At 45.9% G+C, this 25,883-nt stretch overlaps 1 protein-coding gene across 1 annotated transcript; it reads right to left on the bottom strand.

Annotated features, from left to right (window-relative positions):
* Positions 1-339: 339 nt before the first annotated feature.
* On the bottom strand, positions 340-3,496 carry AVPR1B (arginine vasopressin receptor 1B). The gene is made up of 2 exons (XM_069459650.1): positions 2,557-3,496; positions 340-662 (listed from the first exon to the last, which is right to left on the bottom strand). The coding sequence occupies exons 1-2, from the start codon at positions 3,494-3,496 to the stop codon at positions 340-342; spliced, it is 1,263 nt and encodes a 420-aa protein (XP_069315751.1).
* Between the last annotated feature and the right edge of the window lie 22,387 nt (positions 3,497-25,883).

Here is a 25,883-nt window from a genome sequence, read left to right as displayed (position 1 = left end):
GGGACCCCAGGCAGCTCCCTCCTAGGCCTGCCCAGACCTGGGGCACCACCTCCTCCACCCGAGGTGTTCACAGACACCCTGCGAGTGTGGCGGGACCAGGGAGGCGGGCAGTTTGATTGTCCCCAACTCCCAGCATTGAGACTGGGAGCCCGTGACGGCAGCCCTCACACTAGGGGCTGTGACACCGGACAAGGGCAGCCATTCTGGCCTCTTCACTCTGCCGCCGACTGGACTCCCCTAACTCCAATGCTGACCCTCCCAGCGCTACGCCCGGTGCCTGGGGTGGGCAGAGACCTGCCACTAGTCCTGGGGGCACTGCCAGACTCCTCGGAGTCTTCCCTAAAAGATGCTGGTCTCGGTGGTGGCTTCTCCATCCACCGGCTCTAAGTCCCTCAGTGACTCCGTGGGCCTGGGCGTCCCACTGAGGCTGAGGTTGAGGGTGGGCGGGCAGCTGGAGCGGGTCAGCAGCGTGGCGCGGCGGCTCGACAGGCTGCCATTGGAGAGTTGCCGGCGCATCCCTGGCCGGGGACCCCCGCAGCAGGCAAGATGACGCAGGGGGCGCGGCAACAGGTGGCTGTTGAAGCCCATGTAGATCCAGGGGTTACAGCAGCTGCTGAGGTTGCCCAAAAGCATGGAGATGGTGAAAGCCACATCGGTGGAATCTACCAAGAGAGAAGCATGAGGAGCCTTAGAATGACAGCTCAAAGGGCCCCAGGAGGGAGTCCAAGCCTCCCTGGACAGACGAGGAAACTGAGTCCCAGGGACTCTCTCACCGACCCTGTGCAGGGGACCTGGCAAAGCAATCAGTGGAGCCAACTGCCCCACGGGTACCTAGGCCATCATCGCCAATGGCAGCAGAGGGGCAGCTTCTAGGAACAGGGCACTGGAGCATCCCACTGCAGACCAGCACTTGCTCTGTGTTCTCAGATTACACTCAGGGAATGCACCTTCCTGCAGGGAAAAACTCATTTCTCTCTTGAGCAGTCAAAATGGGAGCATGCAAAGACTCTGACAAGATTCCTTCCAGACACGATATTCTCTCTAAAGATTAAATGAAACTCCTCGTGCCAACAGGAAAGCTGCTGGGTGGGCCCTGGCTTCCTGCTGACCCACCATGGTTACAGCGGTGGCGGAGGGGGCATGCTCAGTTACCTTGCTTTTCAGTGGACGTTGCAGAATCACTGAAAGCAATGTTCGAGCTGGAAGGAAACTTAGGGGTAAACTTTCCAAGTTTTATGGCACAGTTAATAAGAACTGCCCCTTGAACCTAGAACTTCCAGCTCTGAGGCAGAGATCCTGCACCCCACTGTAGCTCCAACCAGTAAATCAAAGGCAAAGCTCAAGTGCCTACTCTGTAAGGTACCGTGAAAGCTTCAGAAACACTGGTGCCTTCTGCACGTGTTTCATGGGTGTATTCACAGGTGTGGCCACTCCTGGCCCAAGAAAAGGGAAGACATGGGGTAGAGCATTTGATAGAAGATATGGGTCACAGGGAAGGAAGCTGGAGGCATCTGGGCCGGGATGGGCAGGTCTAGGGCACAGACATGAGGGCACCTGCAAGTGGAGGGGGACCAGCCTCAACAACAAACTCAGCCTCTTTTGGTTTTAGCTGGGTTCTGTCTGCTTCCTATAGCCCCAATCCTGCTTAGGGGCAGGAGCAGGTATCTTTGAACACCACTCTCCCTCACTTAGGCTACCCAGACACAGCCCCTGCCTTCCAGAACAAGCTCACCTCCAGATGGCAGGACCATCAGGCACTGTCTAAAGCTCAGGAAGCCAGAAAATGATGAGAGAGCAAGGGCTCCAATATGCCAACTGGAACCCAGTCCTCTTGGAGGGCCCCCACCACGTAGGAGGAAGGCCTCCCTCTGTTTAGAACCACTTTCAGAGCCAGGGTTAGGAGTGGGGTTGGGGAAAAAGACAAGAAGACAGACAGCCTGGGTTCTACTCTCTACTTTGTGACTCCCTAGCCGTGTGGCCTGGGGCAAGCCATGGCTCCTCTCCGAGCCTCTGTTTCCTCATTAGCAAAATGAAGGGGTTGAACTGGAAATCTCAGGGCTGTCATGTGCTAATCCTAATTAACTGGAAGTTGCCGTTGAGAAGGAGCTCCAAGTCATGTCCAGGTGCAAGAGGGAAGAGTGCCGAGCCAGACAGTTCACAGGCCACGGATTGCCTCCTGGACCGGCTCACTCAGAAATCCCTCTCAGCTCTCTCATTCCATGATTCTAAAGCCCAGCCAGCACACTGGCAGTTGGTTGACCAAATCTGCCAACGGTCATATTTCACTAGTGCCACATAGTATTTTAAGATTGTTAACTTAGTTACCAATATTTAAAAATCAGGAAATTTCACATAAAAGAAACTCACGTGGCATCATCGGTAGGCTGGATGGGAGCTGTAGCTGCCCCTTTGCGCGTGGAGCAGGCACCAGCTTTCTTCATGGCTTCACTGGATTGTCACCTGCCTGGCCCTGGGGGGCACCGTGACCTGCCCTAACCCTCCTGCCTCCCGTCCTGCTCTTGCCCACCTCATTGCCCCCACAGGCCCCACACTTGCCTTCATCAGGGGCGTTCTCGTCCCACACAGACCACATCTGGACACTGAAGAAGGGCGCCCAGCAAGCGATGTAGGCCAGCACGATGACAAAGGTCATCTTCACCGTTCGGATCTTGGCCCTGGAGATGGTGCTGGTGCTGCTAACCCGGGACGGCAGCCCGCGCGTGGCCACCGCTGGGGCGGAAGGTGAGGGCCTGTGGCAAGTCCTCCAGCCCCCTCCTTCCACCCGCCAGGCCTTCGTCTTGACTTTCAGGTTTTTACAGATCTCGTGGCAGATGAGGCTGTAGCAGGCCGTGAGCATGGCCACAGGCAGGACAAAGATGGCCAGGGTGGTCCAGGTGAGGTAGGCGCGCAGCCCCCAGGGGAAGCGGAAGTCTGCCCAGCAGTCCAGCACGCCCGAGCCCTGGATCACCTCCCGCAAAGAGAAAATGAAGATTTGAGGGAGGCTGAGGATGGCGGCCAGCAGCCAGGGAGCGGCGATGAGGGGGTAGGTGGACTGGCTGGGCTGCTGGAGGCTGCGCAGCGGGTGACAGACAGCCAGGTAGCGGTCCAGCGTCATGGCCAGCAGCATGTAGGTGGAGGCGAACATGCTGAGCACCTGCAGGTACTTGACGGCTCGGCAGAGGAGGTCAGGGCCCTGGAAGCGGTAGGTGATGTCCCACAGCAGCTGGGGCAGCACCTGGAAGAGCGCCACCGCCAGGTCGGTCAAGGCCAGGTGCAGCACGAACAGGTGCATGCGGGAGCGCTTGCGGCCCAGCTGGCCCAAGGTCAGCAGCACAGCCAGGTTGCCCCCTGTGGCCAGCACCAGGACAGTGGCCAGGACTCCGATCTCCACCTTGGCCAGCTCCTCATCCCGGCCCAGCCAGGGTGTTGTGGCATTGCGGGCAGAGAGGGTGCCCCGGGGGGTGGGGCTGGCAGCCCAAGGAAGCTCAGAATCCATGGTCAAGGTTTGCTGAGAGGGAAGAAGAGGAGGGAGAAGGATGGATGGAGGGTGTGGGTGCCAGTGGACGGGTTTGATGGATACAACTGAGTCGCAAGGCAAAGGTTTAAGGCGAAGAGAAAACAAAAGGTGGGAATGACGGGGAAGGCTTGAAAACAGGTGGAAATAGTTCACAAGATAGGGATGGAGAATGAGATTAGGAAAGACAAAATGCAGCTGAGATCACTGATCCCGGTGCAGGGAAGGGGCCGCAGGAGAGAAGAGAAGGCGGGGCAGGGAGACAGGGTATCAGAATGGGAAGAACGGCTGAGGCTGTGCCGAACGAGGCTTCTGGAAGGGAAAGACGGCTCGGGGAGCTGCCACCGCTCCCAAATCCACCCCAAGTTCACTTTCTCCAAACTTTTCTGGTAGCGGAGAGCAGATGCCCTTAAGCCTGCGGTCCGGGGCCATCGGCGTCGCCCTCAGGGCTGGAAGCCCCAGGCAAGTCCCCACGCTCCGACGCGCGGGCAGCGGCGGCGGCGGGAGCGCGGCGGGTTTTATGGGCTTCCAGGCTGGCCAGTGGCTCTTGCAAAGGAGGGCGGAGTGAGAGTCACAGGCACCCACAGGGAGGACCGAGAGGCTGGCCGCGGGAGGGAGGGCAGGGGAGGGAGGCAGGACAGAGGGGGCGGCGGGCCAGGGACGGAGCGAGAGAAGAGGGCGACGCCAGCAAGCGCTCACCAGCTGGCAGGACCCCCCGACCCGCAGACAGACAGACAGACAAACTCCTCTACGCTCTCACCCTGGAACCTCGACTGTCTCTCCAGACAGGTGCACACCGCGGGGTGGGGAGAGGCGGTCACTCTTCCCACCCACGCAGGGACACGACAGCTGGCGGCGCTGTTGCGCGCGCCCCTGCCCCGGGCTCCCCATTAGCCAACCAAGCACCCCAAATCTCCAGGGGTGGCCGAGTGGACGAGGGACTCCGGTGAGGGACTTGGAGCCACAGGGGAAGGAAGGAAGGAAAAGTGAGGACGTTTGCGGAGAGGGGGAATGGGGGTGAGAGGAGCGAGGTGGGCAGTGGACGGAGCTAGACCTGGGAACTCTGGCGCACTGGATGGGAGGAGACGACAGGCGAAATTCCCAGAATTTTGCATCTGCAAAGGAAGTCTTAATTACTGGCCTTATCTGCACGCTTTTCGTTCCTTAAGTGCTTCTGATATTGTAAACGCAGTTAACCACCCTGAGAGGTAGAAAACGGGTTCAGAGAAGTGATGGGACTTACTCTAGATTAGAAAACTAGTGAACAGCAGAGGCGGGTCTAGAACCAGCCCAGTGTGCTTTTCCAATAGCACAGCGGCCCTTTTCGTATTAGGTGTGATCAGCTGGACTCACATCCGCTGTGTCAAAGGCACCAGTGCTGAGCTTAAAACTGAAAATGAAAATGAAACACCATCCGGCCCAGAGAAAGCTTACAGCTCAGTAGAGCAGGTACCGAATGGTATTGGTTGTGGAATTCACCTTAACTTCGGCACATGCACAAGGTGGATTACTGGGACCCTCCGTGGGGCAGACTAGAAGTTCCTTAGGAGAGACAATTGCATGGTCCATAGACTCTCAGAGCAGGGTCTGTAATGGCAGGAAAGTATTTTTGTCTTGCCTTTTCATTAAACCAGACTCGCCTTTACAAAGCCACCCATGCGCACATCTAATTAGCATCACTTCTGGAAGGTTTTACCTCCTCAACAGCCTCCAAAATCCATCTCCTTCATTTCATCCCACTTAACATTTCATCCCACTTAACATTTCTCACCTAATAAGTGGTAGCATCCTCCTTTTGTGCTTTGCAACCCAAGCTTCCACCTCCTCAAGGATTTTGCTCTTTATGGGTGATTATAAAGACTGTAATCATAAGGTCTCCCTACCAGATCATTTCCATCTATATGCAAACAAGCTCCTAGTATTGTTCATTTAAAAAAATTATAAACCTCTTAAGCCATTATACCCCCACCTCCAGCTACTGCAGATCCTTCCACTTACAGCAAAGCTTCTCTGACTCCAAATCATTACTTGAGATATTCATTTAAAGTTGTTGATAGTTAAACACATGTTTTTAAAATATTACATAAATGATATCATATGTGTACCATTCTTGAACTTTTTAAATTCTACATTATTTTTGAGATTCTCCATGCTGATACATAGGCTAGATCTAATTCATTCATTTTAATCACTGCATAGTATTCAAGCACGTGAATATAACACATTTTTATTTACCTTATTTATTTAGCTTATTTCCAGCTTTTTTTCCTTGCTGTTTTTTTTTTTATTGCTACAATGAATGTTCTTATATGTCTCTTTATGTTCATGTGTCAGAATTTCTCTCAGATGTGTATCTAGAGGTATATGCTGGGTCATATAAATGTAAGAATTTTCAACTACATCAGGCCCTATCCTAAATTTTATCCCTAAATTACTTGTTCCAAATTAATTGTCACACCAGCTGCATTTTAGTTTCCCAACACCCTCACAAACTTTTTAATTTTTATCAGTCTGATAGGAATGAAATAGCATCTCAATTTGCTTTTATATTTCTCCGACTACTAATTATTTTGAGTATCTTTTTGTTATTTGGATTTTTTCTTTTGTGAATTGTCCACATCCTCTGCTCAACTATTTATTAGGTTGTTTTTCTTATCAATTTGCAGGATCTCCATGTTCTGATATGACTCTTTTGTGTATTGATATGTTGCAATTATCTTCTCTAATCTGTCACTTGTCTTTTAACTTTGTAGGGCATCAATTGTTACACAGAAAATTTAAATTAGGGTGTAATCTTTTATAATTTCAACTTTTTGTGTCTTGAAATGGGTAGGGAACCTTACCTTGAAATAGGTAGGGAACACAAGACACATTTTCTTGACACTTTCTAATGGTTTAACTTTTATTTTTCATAGTTAGGTCTTTAATTCATCTGGAATTTATTTTTGTGTATATGTGAGGTAAAAATCTAATTTTTTTCCCCCACATGACAAAACAATTACTCCATTTATTGAATAGTCCATCATTTCCCAACTATCACCTGCATGATATATCAAGTTTCAAAATTTGTATGAGACTACTTCTGGAATGTCTGGTCTGTTCTATTGATTTATTTTTCTGTCCCTGTCCCAATATTTCACCATTTTAGGTGCTGCAGCTTTATAATAAACTTTAATATATGGTAAAGAACAAGCACCCCCCTTGTTCTTATTTTAAATATATTTCTCACAATTTTGAAATTATGAAATTTGATATCAGTTTGTCTAGTTACACGAAAAGTTCTGTTGAGACTTTGGTTGGAAGCATTGAATTTAGACATTAATTTAGGGGAACATTGACATATTTATTTTATTCAGGTCTATTCTTACATTCTTCAATAATGTTTTGTAACTTTATTCATAAATGTCTTCCCACCTTTTGATAGATTTATTTCTATGTACCTTATAGTTTCTGTTGCCATTATACACATAATTTTGTTCTACCACATTTTCTAATAACTAATTGGTTATTACCAGTGCATGGGAACAGTACTGATTTTGTATCTTGCTTTTATATCTAACAGTTTTCCTGCAGTTTGTAAATTATTTTGGATTATCTTGCATACAATATTGTCTGCAAGCAACAATAATTGTTTGGTCTTTTTTCCCCCTATTTATTTATCTCTTATTTATTCTTCTTGTCTTATTGTGAAGGCTAAGTCTCCAACATTGTTGATGTTTCTAACTTTAATGAGAATGCATCTAAAGTCTCACCATTAAGTATTATATTTATGGTAGATCCTCTTTAAATTTTTAAAATATACTTATTTTTTATTACATGCATGTATTATAAAGAGTCAAATGATTTTACAGTAGTTGTTACAAAAGAAAGCAATTACCCATACTTTATTCATCTAATCACCTCTGATGGGCATTTTGATTGTATCTAGTCTTGCTATTACAAATAGTGCTATAATAAATTGTCTTGTATCTCTCTACAGAGATAAATATATATAAAGGTATGTATATCTTTTCATATTTTGCTAGCATATCTTTGTGATAGACACCTAGAAGTGAGATTTCTTGGGTTAAGGGTATTTACATAAACAGTTCTGCCATATATTGTCAAATTCACCTCTGTAGGGATAGAACCAATTTGCATTTTGACTAGGAATACATGAGAGTATCTGTTTTGCCAAAGTTTGCCACAATCTTGCCAAAGTTTGGATTTTTGTCAATCTGATAAGTTAAAAACAATATCTCAGTATAGTTTTAATTTGGATGCCTTTTAAGTGAGGTCGAGCACCTTTTCATAATGTTAAGGACCATTTGCATTTCTTTTCCTAATAATTATTGATATCTCTAGCTGCTTTTTCTGTGATTGTTGACCTTTTTAATTCTTTTTTCTGGGAAACTTTATATACCTTGGTAATTAACCTTTGCCTGACATTTAAGTTGCAAATATTTTTCCCCATTTTGTCACTGATTTTTTTACTTGATTTATGGTATTTCTTGACAGAGGTCACCATTTTTAATTCATGTAGTAGATTTATTTGCTGTTTATTGTTTGATTTTTTATTTTCAAGCATCATCTGTTGGCCTTCCCTTTGGCAGATGAGCATGTACACAGACCCACCACTCACATGCACACTTTCTGCCCCACCCTCCCAACGAACGTGGCTATGTGTACAGTGGCTTGTGGGTCCCCACCTGAGACTGATGCCATACAAACTGAAAGTTGGATCTTAAGGGAGTAATAAAGATTTTATAAAGGCCCTTCCCCCCAAAAAGTATTTTAAAATTTAAAAAAATGACACGATTCATTCTTAAATAATGTAATCAAACTCTTTATAAAAGAATTTGCTTCCATGGATTTTAATGCTGGTTTCTATATTAATAACTGGTAGACTTAAGAGGCAGAGGAATCTACATCCAAATTGTTAGGTGTCACTTCCATTGAAGAAGAAAGAAGGGTTGTATTTTCATATATTCAGCTTGAACACAATGTTTTCAGGAATAGACCTATCATGAAAAATAAAATTTGTTTCTCAGAATACATATTTATCAATATCTCATTCCTTAATAATCTCCCATTTTGGCCCAAAGGGTGAACTCAAAATTCTTCTTGTATCATTATTGGCCAGAGAAGAGTGGGGATGTGTGTCCTTCTTATGCCAAACCACGATCTGAGCAGAAGAAAGTGGAAAAGGGCATTTTCCTCCCGCAGCTTTTGGGAGCCCTGACCTGGAGAAACCTCTTCTCAGTTAGGACTCAGAACCCTCTCAGCATGCTGCTACTTGCCACAACTGACGTTTCACAGAGATCGTCCTGGGCAACTCTTGATTCACAGCCCCATAAACGTCCAGATGGAGGAAGTGGTCTGGGGAAGTTGGGCCATTATGGGACTAATGCATCTTTTATAGCTGGGAGCAGCCCTTGGTGCCACGTCACCATCTTCTGTTAAGTTGGTTTAACCCGGAGATTGATGGAGAGTTAACAGGTGACAGGAGCAATGTGGAGGATGGGAGGGTCAGCCTAACCAGTTTTGACTTCGGGGACTCCCAGTAAGTCTCCACTTTGCTCCTCTCACAAGGGATCCTGTACAGTCGCAGAATGTCACAGTTGAAAGAGATTTACCTTTTGGTTCTGGCCAAGAGGCTAAGGAGTGATGGAAACGAACTCCAAGACCATCGAGTCCCACTCTCTCATTTTCCAGAGGAAAGTCCAGATTGAAAGCCAAAGAGGTGAAAATGAAGTTCCCAACATCACACATAGATACGGAAGGATGGAAGGTCAGAGCCTAACGGGGATCCAGGTCTACCCAGCGCTCTCCCCCTGCCCCCTACACAAATCTCCTGGGCAAATTGTGAATGTCCAGGCCTCACTCACAGAAAGTCTCATTCACTGCCATAAGGCAAAAGATTCAGCACTGAAGCTAATAAAGCCAACTCAGTGCTTGGCACATAATAGAAGCTCAATAAACTTTCGTTGAATGTTAATTCAGAATTTAATGGGCACAAATGAGTGAATGAATTATCCCCTCTGGGGAATATTGCTTTATTCTTTTTCAACTTTATTGTAGAAATTTTTTAAATTCACAAAAGTAGAGAGAATAGCACAATCCTTTGTGTAGTATGTGATTTGCCTTTTGACGGAGACTTTCTGGAGAGGAGATCAGGGAAGTGACTTTGATGTTGGTAAGAATTTCAACAGCCCCATTAGGTAGGGTCAAATTACCTGTGTACAGTGGCTTCGGGAGCCTCTCAGACCATATGCCACTGAAATGTGTGGCTGCGAGGGGACCTAGTGCCTGGCCATCCTGGCAACCAGAAACACAGCAGGCAGCTAGAGAGGGGGGCCCTTTATAAAAACATGGACACTTCCCCCGCCCAGCCCGGGGCAGACCTCAGCTCCAAGAGAGGAGAGGCAGAGTAAGTGCTAGGCAGCTTCACCGGTGTGGGGCTAGAGTCTCCCAGGGGTACTTAGCTCTCTGGCATGGCTTGCTTAAACAGGACGCGATCTTGTTATGCTCAGATAACACCACCCTTGACTTCTTTTAGGGAACAGTTGAAACGTTCTCCATTAGTTATCATCAGTTCATGAAAAAGTTTTAGTTTTTCTTTTAAGCTCATCGTGACTATCAGATCTCCAATAGGCTTCCTTGGAGTTTTATGAAATGAGGGCAGTGACTTACAGAGGGTAGATACATAGCAGAGCTTTCTAGTTTCTGGGAAAGCTGGCCCCCAGCCAACTGTGGGCTTGACTGTTTCAGGCTAGGAGGCCTGGAGAGAGGGGCCCAGGGGGCAGGAGCCTGGGGGTGCACAGCTGCTGAGCCCAAGGGGTGGGGAGGGTGGGGGATGGCTGCTGAGTCCAGCTTCCTCCTCTTCTTGTGTCCAATCCAGTCTCCCTCCCTCCCCTAGAGAAGCAGAGTCTCAAGACTCATGATTAAGCCAACCCCCTTGTATATGCCCCACTCCCTCCAGCAATAACAGGAGAGAGGGCTTGCTTGCAGCACCCTCCCAAGCCCGCTTTTAGAGACCTGTACTCCTCTTTCCTTCAGCTCTACTATGTCCCCAATATTCTCATGCTCATACCCCCATGGCAAGTTTTTCTGTCCAGGTTGGGTGGGTGGATGGGTAGGTGGCAGCCCATGGTAGAGACATTCTTCTTCATTTATCTTCCCATCAACACTCACCTATTCTGTGCCCCACGGTGGTGGTGGGCAGGGGAGCTCATTAATCCACCCAACTGATGTGTATGGGATGTATAGGCAGCAGCATGCAATGATTACATTGCCTATAGTCACCCCTGTATCCTCAGCTCTTACCACAGTTCTTGGCACATAGTGGGTGCTCAATAGATGCTTGTTGGAAGGATGAATGGAAGGTTGGAAGATATGGGAAAAAGCACTGGACCCGAAATTGGGAAACCCGAGTTCTCTCGGTGCTCCTAGGAACCCAGTGTGCCCTTGATGAAGTCACTTCATCTCTCTGGCCCCGGTTTCCTCTTATGGAAAATGAGGTGGTTGGATTGGTTGATCTCTAAGACCTTAAGCTCTTCTATGGTTCTATGATGGTACAATTCCACGATATCTGGACCCAGGCTGGGCTGTTAAGGCTAAATATTACCCCTCTCAGCTGATACTGATGTTTAAAACAGGTTTATGAAAAACAGCACCTAAGCCAAGGAGGGACTCTAATTCTGAAAATTCAGAGCTAAAGGGGGAAGTCATGGGCCAGATTAGTTTTGTGGGCACAGATTCCGAGCCAGAGCCCCAGTCAGCAACCAGGATCGGCACCTGCCCCGACAGAGGGCACTGAATGGTATACAGCAGGCCCAGCTGCAGGGCGGGGTTCGTGGGGCAGATCTCATTCTGCGAGGTAATGTCACCCTCTGAGATGCCTCCAGCACCGGCTCACGGCCACCCCCCTTCCCAGGGTCAGGTCTAAATTCAAGTGTGGTCTTTAACATATTTCTACCTTCAAAATCCGAATGTCCTGACTGCCTCGATGCAAGGAATGTCATTATACAACCCAAAACATTTTTTTTTAAGGACCAGCCTAAGATGGAATTGTCAGCACCTTTCCATAGTGAAGTTTTGATGAAAAGAAGAAGAATACTCAGAGAAAGGATTGCACAGAAGGGTGAGTAAACCAACGTGTTGGAGAAATGCTCGAACTAGATTTGGTTTGTTTTTTAGTATCTACCTGATGCCAGCACCATTCAGACATTATTCCAAATTCTCGCTAAGACCCTGGAAAATACTGTATTGTTTTCCTTTTTATTTTCCTGCTCATAATGGTGAGGAAATTAAGATGTTTCAGAGAGGTTAAGTGGCTTAGCCAAGGCTCCACACAGCCAGAAAGAGGAGGGATCAGAATTCCAAGTCTTATCTTTTGTACCCCCTTAATGAGATGAAAAACAAACAAAAAATAAAAAAAAAAAGCAAAAAAAAAAAACATTGAAAAAAAAAGTCAATTCAAATTTTTATGCTCATAATAATTATCATTTCCAAATATATTGTGTTTTTAACCTCTATGGCACCAAAACATAATAATTAGAAATTAAAACAACCAGCCTATTGAAGTTGAAAGTTTTTAATTTGTAGATTTTTCTTGTTCCTGGTCTATATTATCTCATAATACTTACCTAAATTATGTAACTACCCCAAAATGAAGTGAATGATGGGAAATTTAAGTTTAGAATATATTTCATTATGCAAATAATTTAATGGATACATTAAAGACAAGTTGGAAACAAGAGAAAAAGAAAAGGAAAAATAATAAAAAAAAAAAACAGAATTCCAAGTCTTTTCCAGAGAAGATGCCAGAATTCAGTCTGTCATAACACGCTGCTCTTGGGTACTTCAAAAAGGTGGCATAAAAATGCAGCAGCATCTCTAGTATCTCCTTTAATAAAATCAATAACACTAATAACCACCAATATTTATATAACCCATCGGAGTTGAAAAATTACTTTGGTCTTGCATTATCTGATTTAATGCAAGCCATTCTTCAAAGTGCATATTTCAGTCCTAATTTTCAGAAGGACATAGAGGTTCAGAGGAGTTAATTACTAGGCCAAGATCACACAAGACATAAAGACTGATATATGAGACAAAAACAGAAGCTCTCTAAGGTCCTCCCAAGGTGTGCAAAGGACTTCTCGGCATACAAATCTTGAGCACCATTGCTCCAAGCTAAGCTTTCTTCCCAGCATTGGCATTCTCGCCTGTTTTTTCCCATCCTGTAGAATTGAAATGCAGGAATCATAGACTCATAGAGCTCGAAGTAGGGAAGCGCTCTCAAAAGTTATCTAGCCTATCAGAACTCCCAGAAGTTTCTCCTGTCACAGGACTTACTTGCTTGGCCACGTGGAAGGTGTGCTGCCCATCCTGCCTGCTAGCAGATGTGCTTACTCCTCTGTTCTCCTTTCATGATCACCCTGCTGAGGGTCCTCCTTTAGCTTTTTTTTATCATCTCTACCTCTCCTGTGAGCTGCCTAAAGAAATAAACTAGACTTCTTTGTAGTCCCTAAGTCATAGTGATTCTCAAACTCTGGCGTAGAACTTATTTGAAATGTAACTCCCTGGTTTTTACCTCCCTGGGAGGCCGAGGTGGGAGGATAGCTTGAAACCAGGAGGTTGTGACCAGCCTGCGCTAGAACAAAAATCCCATCTCTACAAAAAAATAGAAAAGTTAGCTGAGAGTGATGACTTGTGCCTGTAGTCCCAGCTACTCCAGAGGCTGAAGCAGGAGGATGGCTTGAGCCCAGGAATTTGAGGTTGCTGTGAGCTATGATGACACCACTGCACTCTAGGCCGGGTGACAGAGCAAGACTTATCTCAAAAAATAAAAAAAAAAAAACAAATAGAAAACATAAAAAATAACACTTCTCAATTTGTAGTCGATAGAACACCGGTACCACAGTCTTCTGGGGTACTTGTCTGGGACATAAAAGGCAGATTCCTGAGCCTCACCCCAGTCCTACTAAATCGGTCTTTGGAGGTAAAAACCAGGGAGTTACATTTCAAATAAGTTCTACGCCAGAGTTTGAGAATCACTATGACTTAGGGTATACAAAGAAGTCTAGTTTATTTCTTTAGGTAGCTCACAGGATAGGCAGAGATGATAAAAAAGCAGGAAGGTGATATAATGACTGTGTGTTTTAAAGGGCTCATTCTGGCAGCAGCCCGCAGACTGGACTGGAGAGCAGAGCTAGAGGCAGCAGCTCTATTCACAGTCTGGCAGCAAGCCTGGAGTCAGATAAGGGCTGGAGGTGCTGGAAAGGCAGGGCCAGATGCCACATGTCAACCTCCGTCATATCCGTGTATTTTATTGCAGGCAGTCTACAATCCCTTTTGGAAGTTGGAAAGTTATAGACGACAAACAAATAAAAAAGTATGAAATAGTCCAAACAAACTGATTCCATTTATGCTAGCAGAGGCCCCGAGCCCCGGAGAGATGGTGATCGGCCTTCCCTGAGTGTAATCCCAAATGAAACAACACTGGAGGCTCATGTAAACGTTGACATTTTAAGAACTTCTTTCTAGATTTTCCAATTGCAATATTCTGGATAAATTCACTAGAGCTGCCCTTTTCTTATTTTTGTGGTTCCTCTGCTTTCCTGGGCCCTAAGTATGGGCTTAGTCTTTCTACGGAGGAATCGGCACCAGCTAGGGAGGAAGGGTGAGTGGAAGGAAGTCAGGAGATGCTTTGGGAGGGGTTGGTGATGGGGAGCTCTGAGCCAGATTCCACACGGGGTGACAATCCTGGAATGAAAGTATTCTGGGCAAAGTTGAACTCAGCCTAGACAGTGAGCTGGATAAGAAATGCAACGTCCCTCCAGAGCGGGGCAGGCTGTCCCTGTGCTTGTGTCCCTCTGCAGTCAGCAGCCACGCACCCTGCTCTGAGCCCTGCCAAGAACGCACCCCTTGGCTTTGGGGAGAGGGCCAGAAAACGGCCCTGGCTGAACTGAAGCCGGACAATCAACTAGAAATGGCCCATGGACATCTGTAGACACCGATCCGGGGAGACGCCTTGCCTGTGTGAGGACAATGAGACTGAACTGGAGATTCAAACAATCATCAGTATCTGAACGGCCCTGAGAAGTTCTGTGATTTAAAAACAACAGCAAAAATTTGCTTTTTTTTTTTTCTATGTTGTTTTTGAAACGAGCATTTCCTAAAACATTTATTCATGGAATCCTTTTACATATAAGGCAGAAGTTGCTTTCTGAATCTGGCCCCAACAAGTTTTGTTTATGTAGTTTTGTTTTATTTATTTATTTTGAGGCAGGGTCTTATTCTGTTGCCTGGGCTAGAGTGCAGTGGAGTCATCATAGCTCACGGCAGCCTCAAACTCCTGGGTTCAGTGATCCTCCTGCCTCAGCCTTCCAAGTAGCTGGGACTACAGTCACTCACTACCATACCCAGCTAATTTTTCTATTTTTGGTAGAGACATGGTCTCGAACTCCTGATCTCAAGTGATCCTCTTGCCTGGCCTCCTAGAGTGCTAGGATTACAGGTGTGAGCCACAGCGCCTGGCCCAGGAAGCATTTTTAAAATGAGTCTGAGTTCATTGCTAACAAATTGAAATCGGGTGATTTCACCTAAAAATCCAGATTACCAACTTCTCTTGGGAAAAAAAAACAAAAAAACAGACCTGGTGAGTTCAGGACCTCCTTCCCCCATGGCCACCATCTGCTGGAGCTGACAGTGGTCATTTTGCACAGGAACACACCCGCCCCAGCTTACCAGGGTCCCCGGGACTCGCCTCACTGAGCATCAGTTGCCATCTATCCTCACACCTGTGCTATTTTTTTTCCTGTAGTAAAGGTCATTAAGAAGCATATGTATACTCTAGAGATTGTCTTATTCAGCCTGCTTCCCTCCTTTATGCTACACACCTGGTCCCTGTTGCATTTAAATCTGTGAGCCCTGTTGTAACACCTGTTAACATCACACAGGACCAGATGAAGGGAAGAGGTGCCGACTGCTCCCCACCATCCCCACCCGTAGACACTGACACAGAAATACCAGAACTAGTACTGTAGGGAGCCCTGGGCCAAGGTCTTTCCTGGGCACTATTAAGTCACCTACACTCCCCTGTAATATCAAGGTAACCTTGGGAAAGCACAATTGGAAACAACTGATTTGAATAAAGTTGTAATCTTTTGAGAGGATATTATGTGGCCATCAGAAAAAGGTGTGTCAAGGGGAAGAGTCCATCCAAGGGAAATCCCATCAGTGGACACAGGTATTCTGGTATAAAAAGGTCCAGAAAGGTCCTCGGCCTCTTCCACGGCCATGCCCTCCCTTTGGAGTTGATTCTATGCTGAACAAAAAACCTCCTGGATGTAAATTCCATTCCAGGAAATGTGTGTCTTGGAATGCAGGTGTAAGTGTTCCGGTCATCGGCCAGCCGTGCTCATGCATTGCTCGTTTGTGAATTGGCCTCCTGGCACACGTGTTCCTCATGAGGTTAGATCAGCATGGGCCTCTATCCCCCAGGACCTGAATTAGGAAAACTGAGCTCCTGATCTTGCAAAACTGAGAACCTGATCAAGCAAGATTCGAAGAGCGGTGTCCTCCCCAAGGCACACTGTCATCGGCTGGTCAGCCACCTTCCCACTGCTAAGGGGAGATGGGTCTGTCCGCGCTTCCAGGTGCTGGGTGTTCAGCCCCAGCTCCAGGGTCTGCCATGGGAGACTGATGGGTCTTGGTTCCGTTTGTGCCAGAGCCCTCACTGGCCCTGGGAGATGTTACAGGGCTGCGACCCTGATTAGTGCTGCCACTGCACCTGGTACAGAAAATATTCATGGAAAGACTCTCCAATAGAAACCCCTTAGCGGGGCCTGGTGACCACCCATCACACACGCCTGAGAGGACCCTTGCTTTGCTTGCGACGCTGCATTTCTTGATTTTGGAAGTCTCTTCCCTCTCGGATGCTACCTTGCAGCTTCCTAGGCCGGCTGATGGCAGAGGGCACAGCAAGGAGACTCGAGAACAGTGCTGGCATGTGGCTTGTCTCTGAAGTGAGAAGGCAATTGCCCCGTGCGCATCTGTCGGCTTCCTGGTAACAGGGGCGCTCGGCTCAGATCCCGGGACACCCGGAGAGGGAGAGAAGGTGGGGAAGGAGAGAAGGAATGCATTTATCAGCCTCATTTTCCTCCGAGGCAGCAGGTCCCAGGGCACAGAGGGATGGGGGTCTGCAGCTGGTTAGAAAGAGGGAATCTTGCTTAAAGAGGACAGGCAGGAGGGGCCAAACGGCTGGGGAGGGTGTGCAAAGGGTCAGCCCTGCCCCTAATGTTAAAAAGTGTTGTACAACCTTTCTCTAATTAGATCCAGCAGAGAGTTATATGAAGGGAGAGTTTCAGGATCGAGTTTGGGTCCTGCGGCACCCCTGGGTGGTGAGTGGGTGGGACAGTGTAGCAGACCCCTGCGTTCCCTCTGTGCCTGCCCTAAACTGGCACCCGAGGTCTCAGAGGAAAACTGCTCCGATAAACCTGTTCCTACTATGATGCCTGCAACGACCACAGCTTTAAGTGTGGCTTGTACATTTTTCAGAGAGAATATTACAATGAACCCTCTATACCCACCACCTAGATTTAACATGATCTCCATTTTGCCGTATTTGCTTCTTTTTTATGCAAATCTCAAGCATCATGAAATATGAAGTTTTAAAAAATAAGGTCATTGTCTCTCACATCACCATAATACTTCATCATAATTCGTTTTCTCACATAACCATGATAGCATTGTCACACCTGACAAAATGAACAATAATTCCCTAATATCATCTAATACCCAGTCCATATTCAAATCTCCCCAGCTGTCGCAGTGATGAGTTTGCTTGGTTTGCAGCGGAGCTTGTGACACAGGCTTCCCGGCAGACTCGGGCTCCTGCCCGGTGTCTCGGGGGCCAGCATGGGGGAGGCTGAGCGGGAGGCCCAGGCCCCCAACCTTGCTTCAGCCCAAGCAGTTTTTATTCTTAGGGACAAAAAAAGAGGGGGTTTTCTGTTTAAAAAAATTGAAAATCATTTCTATGAGGTACTATTTCTCTTGTATTTTCAAAGAGAACATCTGGTGCTGAGAATGCCTTAAATCCAAGGGGTAACTTCCTCGTGGTAGGTTAGGAGACCCCAGGGGTGAAGGGGTGGGGAGGAGGTAGAAGGATTTAGGGAAGAGTCAGGGCTATAAAAGGAGAGATTTTATTCCCACAGGACATGAGCCTGGGCTCATAAAGCAGATTCCCCAATACCTGGACTAATTTGGATCCACCTGGTAGTTTCTCCCTGAGTACTACTGCATCTAATCTTTGTCTTTTCCCTTTCCTAGATCCCTGTGAATCTATGGATCTATGGAATCCCACCTAGCTCTTGCTCATTCATAGGGCAAATTGGCACAGTCTGAAGCCAGTGAACTTTGAAACTCTGCCCTGGTCAGTTTATTCTTTTTCCTTTCCCGGGTACGCTCTAAAGAAACTTGCCTCAGAGGAATGGTCTTCCAAAATTACAATCATTACAGTTTGACATTCCCAAAACAAATATTAACAAGCAGTATCAATAGCACAGAGCTATCAGTAGCAAAGCAAGAGGTATTCTATCCAAGATGCGACAAACTAGCAATCTGACCCCTTTAAGCTGTTGCTATACCAGCTTAAAGAAGAAAAGCTTGGATAACAAGAGAAGTGAGAAATTCTAGGAAATTCTGACCTTTTCAGGGAACCTCAATAATCACAGCTTTCAATAATAGCTAGAGAGACCTTTCTTCTTCAGGATGTGTGCCCAGATTAACCTGCCAAAATGCTCAACATGCCTTTGAGATTCTTGACGTTATCATCCACGGATGATGTTTGTGTATATTGTCTGTTCTGTTCAACTATAGAATTGTAAGCTTCATAAAGATGATGACAATGTCCATGTTATATATACATACATATATTCCCTGTAGACAGTCAGTTAATACAAGTTTATCCACTAATATGCAGATTATACGCAAATACAGCTTGGGCAGAGAAAAAACTTGGGAATATTTCTAATGAGTCTTTCATCCTTTCCCAGCACCAATATTTTCATAATTTTTTAGTAAAGGTTGATAAAATTCTAGCTTGCCCTTGAATCTAACTAATATTTGTGAGAATCTACTAAGTGCCTGGTTGTCTTTGGCTGTAAGAGATGCATGAAGTATGGTCCTTTTCCCTGGGATGTTTGTGATTTAGTTGGTGACACAAATCTGCACACAAGAAAGGCAAAAGAATACAAGACAGTACATGCTTTTCCCTCTGTCTCCCCAAACATGGCCCTGCCTTCAAGGTCCAGATCAAATCTTGCCCCCACACCAAGCATTCATCATTCATTCCTATATTCAGCCAGCCTTTACTGAGGACTCCTGAACGCCAAGTGCAATAACAAGAACCAGAGACAGAACAGGGAACGAGATAGCGATGGTTCCCATTCTGGCACTCGAGTAGAGTATGATCCAGGTTTACGATTTTAATCTGAAGCCAGATTTCTGGGCTTTCTTGTAGCACATCCAGCTAACTGGAAAATTCGAAAGTAAATACATTTTGAAGAGGAAAAAAAAAAGGGAAGTTCCTGCTGCTCTCAGATGAGGACTTTGCAACCTGTGAATGATGTTGTCATTTTGTTGCCTGCACAAGAAATGGACGGAAAATTCCATTTTCACTTTCTTTCAAGCCATTTATGTGACCAGGTAGGTAGGTAGGTGGTAGTAGGGGTCTCTAAGAATAGGTTTTTTTTACTAGCCTGGTGCCCTCCTTTGAAAAACAAACCAAAGCATCCACGTGATTGAGAGGGACCTGAGCAAGGCACAGCCGTGTTTGCTTGATTCGGACGTGTGAAGTGGGAACCATGGTGACCAGGCCTCACCGAGTGGCCGCGCACCTATCCTCCAGGACTTAGCAGAGCCGTCACAGAATATCAGATCAAATTAACATTTTAAAACCCACCAATGCACTTATCACAGTTATTCAGCTCTGGTGGATGTGGTATTTGAGTGGAAGGGGTTTTAGATAGTAGGGGGTCCGCCTGTTCTGGTTGCTGGGGAATGAGGGAATTCCTGGAATGTGGGACTTTCAGTAAATGGGGACAGTCCCCACAAACTGGGATGGTGGTCACCCTCCTAAAGAGCATCCCATTTTCCTGTTATGGGTGCCAACAAAAGGTGACCAAGTGAAAAGAGTAGAGACAGCACAGCCCCCCTTTTAAAGCAGTGGTTATCAAACTTCAGCCTGCCTCGGAATCCCCTAGGGGGCTCGGTAAAGTGGATTGCTGGGTCCCACCCCTAGAGTTTCTGATCCAGTTGATCTGGGTAGGACCCGGGAATCTGCATTTCTGACAAGTCCCTCTGTGATGCTGATATTGCTAGTCCTGAACTTCATTTAAGAACCACTGCTCTAAAATGCTGGGTTCTCAGCTGCAGGTTGGAATCATCTAAACACTTTTTAAAAATATAGGTGCGTGGGTCTCAGCCCCAGAGGTTCTGATTTAATTGCTAGGGAGACTTTTAAGCCTCTCTAGGTAATTCTAATATGCAAAAAAGTTTGAGACCTAAACTTTGCTCTAAAAGGCGCTGAATTCAGGAAATGGCCCAAATTCATTTCCTAACATTTGTTCATTTAACATTGAACATGTATTTGTTCAGCAATAACTATGTGCCGTGCACCACGCCAGAGGCTGTGTGGCTAAAATAGATATGACCCCTTCCTCAAGGCGCTTGCTTTTTAACAGGAAACATAATATAAACAAGTAAACTAAAAAATAATATACAATTAAAAATTGAGACAAGAGCTCTGGGAGGGGGAAAAGCAGGGAGCTTGGGCTCAGAGAGAATGGGGACGGGGGCAGTTAGACAGAGAAGTCATTGAGGATGTCTCAAAGGTGATATTTAAGCTGAAACTTTAAAAATTAGTAGACAGTCATGCTGAGTAGGGAGAAAAACACTACAAGGAAGAGCACCAGTTCTTGGAACCATCCAGAGAGGAGTGTCCTGGAGGACGGAGAGCTGGGCAGGGCGGCCTGAGGTCAGGTCAGCAGGGCGTGAACAGGCCACATCCCGTCTAGGACATGGGGACAAGCGGAGCTTGCATTCTGAGTGCACTGGCAAGCTGCTGAGGGAGAACAGCATTTCTGTTGATGTTTTTTTATTTTAAAATATATATTTTTACGGCTGCTGTGTGGAAAGCAGATTGGGAGCATCTGGGCCCAGGTTCTTCACCAGAGACCAGCGAGAGCGAGGGGTTCAGACATTGGGAGGTCACGAGAACATCCGCCCTGTGAGTGCTGAGCAGGCCTGTGTGGGGGACACTGTGGCTGTAGCTATGGGGGCAAAAGGACCATGAATGCCAGCCACATAGGGTCACAGTGGCTGGGCTTGCATCTCTTTTGTGCCCTGCATGGGCTAAGTCACCAGATATTAAGTTACTATGTCAGTTTAACACCTCTTTGCAGCGTGGACTCGGGCTGCAGGCTGTTCTGAGGAGGGGCCAGCTTTGCAGTTCCCTGCGAGATGAGCCGGAGGTTCCCAGGCTGCCGGCCAAGCAGGGAAGTCCAAAGCCAGGCCCCGAGGCCCAGGGGCTCAAGAGTCCCAGGTGCATAACCATCTGCAACGGCCCTTGCACTGTGTGTGGATTTCTAATCTGTTGTCCAGACGGAGGGTGATGAAATGGCTCTGGCAGTAACCAGAGACCTGAGGTGGGAGGACAGCAGCAGGGACAATCTGTGGGAAAGCCTGTCCTGAGCGAGCAGGTGCTGACTTCCTCGGGGCAGGAGAAGGGAGCTGTTGCTTGATGCGTGCAAGAACTCTTTGTCACTGGGAAATAATCGCAGAATACATTTGAGCAGAAACTAAATCCTTCGAAAGAGTACATGACCGTGCCTCACAAGGCCTTGTGTGGCCAGGAACTGTCACCTTGTCCTAAACTGCACGCAGGGGCGGGGCAGGTGGGGAGGGGGCTCATTTCACAGTTTTATAGTCAGGGAAACAGGCTCGGAGGAGGGGAGGACTGCCTTAGGCTTCGAGGGTGAGGCCATCAGATCAGCTGCCTAGGCTCCTGTTCACAATCCCACCTTAGGCCCATACATTGCCTCCCTGGGGGACAGAAAGGAATTTGTGACAGGGTGCAGCCCAGAACACCTTATCTTGGGCCTGAAGGGGACAAGATTGGGGTGGAGCTGAATGAAGATGGGCCTGAAATATGGGTCCAATAGTGTTCTCAATAATAAACATTTACTGAGGGCCACCTACCTGCCAGGTACTGGCTAGGTGTCAGGAATGGGATCCTGGCCCAGGTGAGGGAGAGAGCTAGCTATGCAGGCACAAAGGTTATGTTTTATTTATCTCTGTGTGACTAGTGCCTGTCACATAGCAGGCACCCAGCATATGGTTCTGGAAAGAAATGATTTAACGCTTTAATGAATTCACCGAAATGGGCCTGGCTATCAGTGGGCACTCCATGCCATGTTTTATAAACAAATGAAATGGTTCCAACCACAGAAGACCGTGATCCAAGCTTGTAAAGAGAGGTTTCACGAAGGCAGTAGCTCATGGCAGCCCTAGAAGGCCTGATTCCATGCTAGGAGCCCAAGAGCAACATGCAGAAGCCCAGGTTCCACACCTAGATTTCATATTTTATGCCAGAAGAGACAAGATTCACACCTGGAGAGAGATTCTGTGTCTGGAAAGTCAGATTCCATACCTGGAGGGCCAGGTTCCATGTTTGAAGGGAAACATTTTATACCTGTGTTGCAAGATTTCATGTTCCATGTACAGCAAGTTTGCATGTGCAGGACCAGATTATATGCTTGGAAAGGTAGAAATAACACCTAAAAGACCTAAATCACTGCCTGAAACTCCAGAGTTCATACAGGTTTTATGCTTGGAGATTGAGATTCCATATATAGATTACCAGTTTCCAGCCTTGGAGAACAGGTTCCACGTCTTTGACTTTTAGGAGAAATCCATTTTCAATTACTTAAATTCTAAAAGTACTTTTTCCTGAAATTAATGTCTTATTGCATGTCTGAGGTCAGGGTATCATACTGTTTCACCCTTTCCGACTCCCCTTTCACAAGTGCCATTCTCCATTTTATTACACATTAGCGAAGGAATGAATGAATTAATGAATGACTAGCATATCTTTAAGCCTTCTGAATTTAATTATGAGGCATTGCACTGGGGTATAATAACCTCCAAGATGATTTTGAGATGATTCAATATATTGAAGCCTCCTTTATTCAAGACATTACAACCTTATACTAGGGCTGTATGTCTTTTTCTCTCTTCTCCATATTTCTGATAAGGGAGAAACATAGTATAGAAACAAGGTATTTTGGGATGTCCTGAATTCACGTATACTGAGGAGTGAAGTGGCAGGAGTGACAGCAAATTGTGCTGAATTATCTTGCCTCTTCCATCCTCTGGCTATTGTCAAAGAACACATTTCTGCTACAGAAGAGTTCTGAGCAAGCAAAGCAGAGAGAGGGTCAGTGCAAAACAGTGAACTTAGCAGAACTCATTCCTTCTAGGCGACAAACACACGGCAGCACTCTGGGCCTTATCCCGGCCCCCGCCAACTCTTTCTCTTTATTTTATCTGTATTTCTATCCATCTTTGAGTTCAGATATTCAAATTTTGTCAAAAGCCTGTCAGAGAACAGGAGTATGCTACAAAACTTCACCTGCGTTCACCCACCTGTGAGTTGAGTATTTTACAGTATTTCGAAGAGAAGATGGGAAGTCCCACATTTACTTCCGACAGAATAACTTTGTATCTTCAAGTTAGGAAAAGAAAGTAAGGAGTGACATTATATTTCCTTAAAAGCTCCTTCAGACTTGTAGAAGAAACATTATTGTTAATTTTGGCCAACGGATTGTTGATGTCATAAATTCATACTCAGTTTTCACTTGGGCACACTCTCCTGCCAGCTTAGTCATTCATAGTATGTACTTATTAGATTTAGATTAACTTAATGGAGATACATTGTGAATTCAACTGTAAATAATGCACTTAAAATAATAACTATATCTTTCGTAACCACCACACCTACTGGCAGTTCAACATCTTCTTTTGCTGTTTATTTTCCACAAGATAGATCAAACTGCACTCTTAACAGCAGAACATTTACTTTATGTAGAACAAAATGCTCCTAAAATGCAATTTACTATGTAATGACCTGAACACTTTAGAAAATGAGCTTAATTAATTTTGTTTTGGGAATGCATACATAAAATGTTAAAGGACCACTATATTAAAAGCGATGAGTATAATTCTCTAGATTTGCGTAATTGTCCTTTGCATAGTCTCCAGGAAACCATGCAAGCTTAGAGGGGCAGCCAGAACCAACGCTGCTACTGTTGTCTCTGCCCCTGGGCAAAGCCCTAGTACTGGGCAGGGACGCTATGGGAAGCGCTTGCCGCTACTTCCGCCGGAAGCTGGATGTCTCTTTGCTGCTTCTGTGCTCTCATCCGAATGGATTCCGCTCAGGGCCCCATCTTCAAGACGTTGCCTCCCACCCTGAATCACATACAGGAGCACTGATTGGAGGGGTCTGTGCCACGAGCCTGCACCCTCACTTCAAGGGAAGCTGGGAAGATTTCGCTTCTATTTTCAAAAGGCAGACTCACTAGGTGAGAGAGTCCCAAATATAAAAAGAGTGTCCAAAGCATCTAGATGGCTAAAAAAAAATGATAAATGCTATTACACAAAGTATATAATAATGACATGATTTTAAATACAAATTTTTAACTCAGTACATGATCAAGGATTGCATTAAAATGTTCATTTTACTGTAATACTTTAACATTGAGCCAGTTTTCTGCTTTTCCCCGTTCAACAAATGATGTGTGCTCCTTAATTTACTTTAAATTAATTGCATAAAAATATATGATTAGTCAACAAATCTTAAAAAAGTATATTCTATAGTGGTTTGGTTTGGGGTTTGCATATTAAAATACACGTTGAAATTTAACTACACATTATAACAAGAAAAAACCATTTTCAAGGCTTGATATTTGATTCTTCTATCCTGCTTATGAAATTTCTAAAAAATGTAATAGACACCAGTCCCACTTTTAAGGATACAAAGCCACTGGGACAACATGGTAAACCTGTCAGGGCCACGAGCTGCTGGTTAGGAAGCACGGCTTTACTATTCTCTGGGAGGTACTTGAATCTCAACTCCCTGTTGTTTCCTGAATCTACTTGTGACACAGTCACAATTGGAGTGGCAATAACTAATCCCGGACCCCTTGCTCCCTGAGATCCAGCTAATCAGTCACTCCTCCACCTCCTCTTTGCCTGCCCAATGTTGAAATTGTATTACATGCTTGAACTGATCAATGAATGGATGGCCAGAGACCATTTTGAGAGGCTGCCTTCCAGTTCTGCAACAAAATAAAATAACACTATAAAACTGACCCAAACCAAGAAACCAGAGGATTCCCCTGAGCAAGGGATCCACACTGGCTCTAGAGCGCCCCCCCATAGGCTGGAACTGGAACCCTAGACCTGTGCTGCAAAGTCAAGAGCAAAGGGACTCAGGTGGACCACAAGGTATTTAATATAATAGCCTATCTTATTTGGCTTCTCATTTACTGGGAGTGGAGACTCTACACTCACAATGTATTTGTTGAAAAGTGCTTATAAATACCATCCTGAAACCTTTTTATCTTATTTGTTCATGTAGAAACAAAACAGTTGAGACCTTATCTTAATGCGTATGGTATTGCTGTTATAAACAGTGACCTTTTAGTTCAAGGAAAGTGACAGCAGGCTGGGATGGTTACTTTTGCTTTCAACTAACCCATAAAATGGAGACAAGGGACTAGATTAAATACTAATACTAAAACAGGTAGCTAATCCCTTAGCAGCCCCGTAGAAGTCAGAAGCGGAGGCACCTGCTCCATTTGAGGCAATGAATGACACATGTTAGCAAGGATTCCACCTTATCTGCCGCCCCTCCCCAAAAGACCCCCAAACTAGAGCAGCCAATGCCTGTGTAGATGGTGCCTGGAGAGGCTGAGAGGGCTTCACTGACTTCACTTACCCTGTCGTGTGCCAGGTGAGGGCTGCACCTGCTGTTTGGGTGGGGTAGCTGTGGTCCTAACTCTCCCCACCATGCTCTAAGCTGCCACCTTCATAGCTCATCCCAAGTGTTGCTCAAGCCTCCACGAAGCCTCCCTGGCTATTCCAGCCCATTTTACTCTCTCCATCTCTTTCAACTCCTAGTTATCAACTGTACCCATCATTTTGACACTTGGTCATATACTGCCTGGTCCTTAGAGTTAATTGTTTCCTGTGTGTATGTCTTGCCTCCCTTTGAGAGAATTAATCTTATTGTTGCTAAATTATGCTAGGATTAATGTCTTAC

The sequence above is a fragment of the Eulemur rufifrons genome, chromosome 27 (genome assembly GCF_041146395.1).
Source record: "Eulemur rufifrons isolate Redbay chromosome 27, OSU_ERuf_1, whole genome shotgun sequence".
NCBI lineage: Eukaryota > Metazoa > Chordata > Mammalia > Primates > Lemuridae > Eulemur > Eulemur rufifrons.
Note: the sequence above shows the minus strand (reverse complement) of the source record. Positions and strands in the feature narration are given on the sequence as shown.